General features: G+C 51.8%; 1 protein-coding gene across 1 annotated transcript; it reads right to left on the reverse strand.

Moving 5' to 3' along the window:
* Positions 1-74: 74 nt before the first annotated feature.
* Positions 75-5,236, reverse strand: Dhrs13 (dehydrogenase/reductase 13). The gene is made up of 5 exons (XM_032912200.1): positions 5,045-5,236; positions 4,840-4,958; positions 3,467-3,590; positions 3,036-3,347; positions 75-1,053 (listed from the first exon to the last, which is right to left on the reverse strand). The coding sequence occupies exons 1-5, from the start codon at positions 5,169-5,171 to the stop codon at positions 608-610; spliced, it is 1,128 nt and encodes a 375-aa protein (XP_032768091.1). The 5' UTR covers positions 5,172-5,236; the 3' UTR covers positions 75-607.
* Between the last annotated feature and the right edge of the window lie 1,902 nt (positions 5,237-7,138).

The following is a 7,138-nucleotide window of genomic DNA, read 5'->3' on the forward strand; positions in this document are numbered from 1 at the left end:
GCGGCCGCGGCCCCGCCGGAAGTGTAGCAGCGGAGGGCGGGGCCGGCATGTTGAAAGAGGCGGGAGCCAGCGCATCCGCAATCAGCTCGCTTTATTCCAGGGGGCTTGGCCCCATAGCACCTTTGGGGCACCTCAGTAGTATCACCTTGCACTGCGTCACCTCAGGCACCCGCCCTACAGCAGACCCCGGGGCTCAAAACCCCAGTCTCTCCCCTGAGTCCTTTCCTAATTCCGCCTCTTTAAAAAGTGGGAGTAAACTACCTACCTAGCTGGAAAGTTGCGAAGGGCTGGATTCAGTAATGTTTAACATCTGCAGTGCATCAACCACAAAGTCCCCGGCCCTTCCCCGGGGCAGATCACTACTTAGGGAAGGGCCCAGATATCTGAAAATCAAATTCCAGAGCAACAGTGCCTGACATATCATCCCTGAATCTGGGGTTACAGTCTGCCTTAGGAAGTAGTATTCACTTCCTTTCTCAAGGAAAAGGGCTGTTGAGGACATGACAAGAGGTTCCGAGGTAAATGTGGCAATCCCTCAGTGCCCAGGCTGAGATGTTGAGGGATCCCACCGTGCTACAAAAGCATTCTATCCAGGGGGTTGGTAAAGTTAGGGTGTAGGTTCATCCTTCACCTGAATTCTTCTCTGTGTCAATTTGGATAAGTCTTGTGAGCCCTGATAGCTACGAGAAGGTCCAGAAATTGTGGTTTTCTCAGGGCTGGGGGCACTCAGAGAAGATGGGGCTCTGGGATCCCGAGGTTCCTGCTCGTCGTCGGTGTCAGGATCGTCTTCAGGCCCAAGCCCTGCCAGCTTCTTTGTAACTTTCCATAGCCTATGAGCAGCCTGGTCATCTCTAGCAGCTGCAGAGACCTCCTCCACGTGGCAGTTGGCAAAATATCTCCCGCTGAGGGGCTCAATGCCCTCCTGCAAAGCGCAGTACAGGGGTGTTTGGGCACCCCCTTGAGGTGCCCGAAGCACCAACCAAGCCAGTGGGCGCAAAATAGGACGCAACCATCCAGGAAGGTGACGCAGGAAGAGCTCCGAGTTCACAGGCCCTGTGGGCAGGAAGAAGAGGATTTGTGGAGGAAGACAGTGGGGGCTCAGGCACCAGGCAGGGGAAAAAAACCAAGCTAGGAGCAGACCCTAGAATCTGCCTCCAGGGAAAGCACATTGGTATCTACCAGGCATTCAGGGACCCCAGAAGGTGATTTAATCCAGTTCCTCCAGAAGGTCTTCCTATCAGCCTAGTGGTCTGTACAGTCCCATCTCCCAGGCTGTGGTTATGTGTGTTCTCTGTTCTTTGCTGTTCATTCTCCATCACCCTCACCTCCCTTTTTTGGTGCTGGTGATTTGAACCCAGGGCTGTATACATGCTGCAGGCACTCCACCAACTGAGCTACATCCCTGGTCCTTTCCTTTCTCTTTGAGAAAGAGTCTCACTCCTCCTCTATAAGTCCAGTCTGACCTCGAACTCACAGCCAAACTCACAGCCGTACTCCTGCCTCAGCTTCCCATTGGGGTTACCAGTGTGAGCCACGGTGCCTGATTCACACCAGCTTTTCATCTATCTTGAGCCCAGCCCATTCCTTTGTTCAGCGATCTTTTTTTTTAAGAACCTATAGTATTCCAGCCACACCGTTAACACTAGGGATCTGTAATTGTAACAAGAGCCTAATGAAGGTTAGTAGCATGATTGTCACTGTGATTACAGAGAAGCCCTGAGCAATGGCTTTCTAAGATGATCTGGGCAGGGCTTGCCTATTGTAACCTACTGTCTAAGGACTAAGATGATTCACCAGCTCAGCCCATCTCTCCAGCTCCTGCCATGCTGGGCGCACCAGCCCTCCCACAGCACACCAGGAGCATCCGCCTCTGTGCCTGTTATTCGATTTCTGAGCTTCAAAGAACCCTTTATCTCTTTCAGATCTGTGTTCAACTGTTACCTTTCAAGTGTCTGCCTTGACAGCCACTGACAAAACAAAACGTCTGTCTGACAACTCTAGGTCCCCCTCCTCCTGTTCATCTTTCCTAAGTGTCACTTTCCTGATTGTATTGCCACTTGTCCTGGGATCCGAGGACAAGGTGTTTTTGGTTTTCGTTTTGTCTTCTTTCAGGGAGATGGGGTCTTACAGACCGAGGTGGCCTCAATGTCTCTGCACATGAATCATGCCTACTGCATAGTGGGTACCACAGAGAAAGGCTCCTTGACTGGATGATGTATCACCTTTCCTCATCACCATCCTAACTTTTTTCCCCCCCCAGTGGTGTTGGGGACTCAAACCCAATCTCAGCTTGGCATGGTGGCTTATACTGGAAATCTAAGTATGAGGCAAGAAGACTGGGGTGAATTTGAGGCTTGACTGAACTACTTACAATTCCAGATCAACCTGGGCTCCAGAAAACTGTTTCTCAAAAAACAAACAAACAAAACAGAACAAAATAAAAACCAACAAACCAGGGCCTAACCACTCGATGGCTCAGTGGTTATGGGCCCCTGCTGCTCTTGTAGAGGACCCAGGTTGGTGCTTAGCACCCACAGGGACGCTCACACCCATCTACACTAAGCCAGGAATGGTGTGCCACACCTTGGATCCCAGCGCTCTGGAGGCAGAAGCAGGCAGGTCTTTGAGTGTTTGAGGCCAGCCTTGTCTACAAAGCAAGCCCCAGGTCAGCCTAGTCTACACAGTGAGATCTTGTCTCAAGACCAAAGCAAACAAACATCCTGAACCCAAGGAAGGCGGCAAGCAGCAAAGGCTCAGGGTTTCGTCTATACTAAGACATGTGTTCTACCGCTCAACTGCACCCTCAGCCCTCTATATTATCATCAGGGTCTTGCTTCATCCCCCAGCCAGTGGTCAGCATCCAAGCGCACAGTAAGAAAGGAAGAAAACAGATGAGAGAAGGTCCCCAAGATCAGCAAGGAACAGGTTTCTCCTTGACCATGTTTCCATCCTGTGTCTCAACAGGAGCCTGGGGGGCACAGTGAGGCACAAAGATGCTAGAGAAGCAATGAAGAGTGCTCAGAGCCAGGCCTCACCTGGGTGGGCCGCATAGCAGGTGACACCAGTGCCCTCAAGCTGGGTGGCAAGCTCCCGGGCAAACAGCACGTTGGCTAGTTTGCTGTCGGCATATGCCCGAAGCTCCTGCTGCCAGCCCACCACTGGGCAGTCCAGACGTGTGAAGTCCAGGCGACCACGTCGGTGGGCAGCCGATGACACGATTACCACACGGCTGGGGGCACACGACCTCAGGCGGGGTAGCAACAAGTGTGTCAGCAGAAAAGGGCCAACGTGGTTCACTCGAAACAGCAGGTTAAAGGTTTCCCGAGTCCGGCCACAGGAACTGATCCCTAGGGCAGAAGCTAGACGTTGAGTTGCTGTTCTAGGCACCCCATGGGAGATGTGTCTTCTGGAGGGTCTACCTGTCCGGGCTACCAGCCACCCTCCCACAGGGCCTGCTACTCCTCACCTGCATTGTGGATAAGGATGTCCAGCCTTGGCTCAGAGCTCAGGAAGGCTGTGGCAAAGGCCTGCACGGAGGTCAGACTGGCCAAGTCCAAGGCCATGAAGATGACCTCATTGTTTCCACTCTCCTGTGGAGCAGCAAGGGCTAAGATTGTTACTGGGTATCTCCCTTCTCCTCCCTCTTCCCAGGCTTCTGAGAGCCTACCCACTATGACTAAAACCTGCCTTTAAGCATCACCGTGTGATGGGTGTGTGGATTCAAATCTTGACTTTGCCTCTAACTAGAAGATAATGAGTATCTTTTGGGCCCCTGTTCTCTGACTGGAAAATAAGATAATAACAATAATTCTAACTCTCCACTGGGGGGGGGGCGGGATGCTGGAAGGAATAAATCAGATAAAATATATGTATGTCTGGTGTGGTGTCACGTATTGGTTATCCTAGCCTCTCAGGAGTCTGAGACAAAGGGATCACCAGTTCGAGGCCTGCCAGAGCCAGAGTTAGTATATAAAATACTCAGTCAGCACTGTGCTAGTTGCTATTGTCATTCCTCATCTTCATTATCTTTACTTTGAAACCCATTACAGCCTTGCACCTGCTATAGACAGCATTTTGCTATGTAGCCCAGACTGCCTTGCCTCTTCAGGGCTTGGAATTACAGGTGTGCACCACCATGTACAGTTCTAACAAACTTTTCCTAAGAGACTGTGGTCTTCTCTTAAGTAGTCGCCCCCAGCCCTCCACCGCCCCCAGACAGGGTCGGTCTTAAAATGTAGCCCAAGTTGATCTTAAACGCACAGAAATTTACCTGTCTCTGCCTCTCAAGTGCTAGAATTAAAGGTATGTGACCCTCTTACTCCTGTCCTCTGCAGTATAGGCACCGCACAGCTCTAAGTAATTCATTTGAAAAAGCCATCGGGACGGTCCAGAGCCTACTGAAGTGTCTTCTCTGCTCAGCTATCTTCAACTCGATGGTATTTGAAAGGGCCTCCAGAAGTTCAGAACCCCTTCAGCATATTCCTCTTATTCCTTGCTTCAACCCCCGCTCCGTCTCTCCAGTTAGACTCTTGTCTCAGGGCATTCGCACCTGCTGTTCTTTCCGGGTCTCTTCATTAGCCTAACCCTTCCTTCTTTGTCTCGCCTTTGCCAAGGATGGCCTTGGGCTTCCAGCCCTGTGCTGGGACCACAACTGGCTTCATTAACTCTTTCAGATTCTTAAACCTCTCAAGACTAGAGAACACAGCAGTCCCTGCATCTTCTTTCGTGTTTAAGGGGCGGTTGAAGCTCTCTCCTCTTAGATCTTGATTCCTCCCGTCGCTCTGCTCCGCCCTCCGCGTCCTGGGTTCACCCGTGTCCCGCGTTCCCCTATGGTCTCACCTGGCGGAGGTCGAAGGCGGCCGCTTCCCCACGCTCCCGGCTGCGGCAGGCCAGCACCACGCGCGCTCCCCGGCGCGCCAGCTCCAGCGCTGTCATCTTCCCGATGCCGCTATTGGCGCCTGCGGGCGGCGGGCGGGAGCCAGCTCAGCCGGTCGGGCCGCGGCCACCCGCCCGGCCTCCCCGCCGCCCGCCCGCGCGCACTCACCAGTGACCACGGCCGTGCGGCCCCGCAGGCTGCCGATGCCGCCGCATGGTGGGGCCTTCACCAGGTTGTAGTAGACAAGCACGTAGGCGCCCAGCAGCAGCCCGGCGCCCAGCAGCAGCGTCTCCATGCCGGCAGTGCTCCCGGCTCCCGCCCGGGCCTCGTCGCTCCCGCCTCGGCCTCGCGAGGGTGGCGGCAGGCTGGACAGGGGTGTGCGCGCACGCGTGGCCTCTGCGAGCGCCCCCTAGGCGTGCGCCTGCGTGCCCTGGCGGTCTGCCTAGGCGAAACACCTTGGAGTCGTGGGAGCGCCCTCTAGTCTTGTGAACTCCCGGGAACGCGTGCTAGGGTATGTACCGGAAATATCTGCGTGGACGGGTGGGTGTGTGCATGCCCAGGGCCCTGAGATCTCTGTTCAGGGTTTGGGTGTGCTTCTGGATTCTGGGCAGGAGCCGGCGTGAGAGCACTGCGTAGGTGTCTGTGCCCATTGCGGGAGTCCCTCCAGGCTGAGCATGCATCTGTAGTCTCCACCAACGCGTGTGACTGAATGAACATCTCTGTTTACTCTAGGTGTGACTATGTAGCAGTCTCTCAGTCTGGAGTTCTGTGTACATGAATGGGTACATGTGTTTGGAGTCGGGTCCTGGATGCCTTTTCCTCAATGAAGCGATTCTTTAATTTCTCGTTCTTTGATTATCCAGCCCTCTGCTTCTAGGATCTTTACAGGCCAGAGACATGAGGCTTCTCATGATGGCACTCACAGGGTGGTCAGGATTAAACTATGTCATTTCCTAAATCTCTGACCCCACCCCTTTCTTTGTCGATTTTTGAGGTAGTTTCCCTGGGCAGCCCATGTTGGCCTTAAACTTGAGATCCACCTGCTTCAACCTCCAAAACAGTGGATATTACATCGTTGCTTCTCCATCTTCCCTGCCTTTGAAAAGGAAGTAGTAAAAGGTCAGGAGGTAATGTATTTCTGGAACGGCAGGGAAAGCTAGGGATGTGTGGGTGCAGGCATTCCTGGCAGGACCTTGCCTAGGACAGTGACATTACACCTGATGATTGACAATTATGACATGCCCAGCAGTGTGGGTAAACAGGTAGCATTGAGCTTAATTCTGCCTTTAGAGGTTTAAGTCCTTCCTGCACTAGAAGCAGAATGGCAGGGACAAGAATACAGATGTATTTGGGAGCCAGGGTCAGATCTCCCCATTTAATACTGCACTTGTGTTCTTGGAGCTCAATTATAGATGCTGTGGATGTAAACCTCATCTTCTAACACTATCATCAGACTTGGATATATGAATGGGTACCAGTTAGAACAGTGCCAGAACACAGGTGTTTTCTAAGGGACCGTTCTCAGGAAGAACTTCCTGAAGAAACCATCTCTAGGAAGAAAGGCTTTGAGGATGCCCAGAAAATTACAATTAGGGTAACCCAACAGTGTCTTTCCTGATGAGAACAGCAGAAGTTATTCAAGTTAGACTAAGAGCAGCACAGGCTAGAGCAGCAGTACTTAACCTGTAGGCCACTTCCTTACCACAAGTCGAATGAACCCTTCACAGGAATTGTATCTCTGTATGTCAGATACTTACAATTTCTGGCAGCAAAATTAAAGTTATGAAGTAGCAATGAACTACTTTAATGGTAGGCAGTCACAACACGACAAACTGTATAAAAGGGTCACAGCATTAAGACTGTTGAGAACCACCAGTAGATTTTATTGTATTAGGGCTCTCTAGAGAATCGCAGCCCTCAAAAGGCAAGCACTCCTCCACTTCTCTCACTGAGCTCAGGCTCACCTGACTAACATCTGCCTTCTCTGCCAAGCTTCCCTTGGAAACTACTTGAGATTGACACTTGTTTAAAGGGTGCAAAAGTGAGGTCCCAGGACACTTCCCCCTCTAAGTGTGATGACAGGTAGGACAGACAGGCAGAAAACATAATTTGAAGTATTTTTGGTTTTTATATACAGAATACAGGAAAGTTTCTGTAAAGTCTAAAACATTACAATTACTATGTACATTGGTACTAGTTGTGGGGAAGAGGAAGTATCTGGGTGAGGAAGAGAAGTGGTCAGAGAACAAAAAAAAGGACACA

The sequence above is a fragment of the Rattus rattus genome, chromosome 9 (assembly GCF_011064425.1).
Source record: "Rattus rattus isolate New Zealand chromosome 9, Rrattus_CSIRO_v1, whole genome shotgun sequence".
NCBI classification, from domain to species: Eukaryota; Metazoa; Chordata; class Mammalia; order Rodentia; family Muridae; genus Rattus; species Rattus rattus.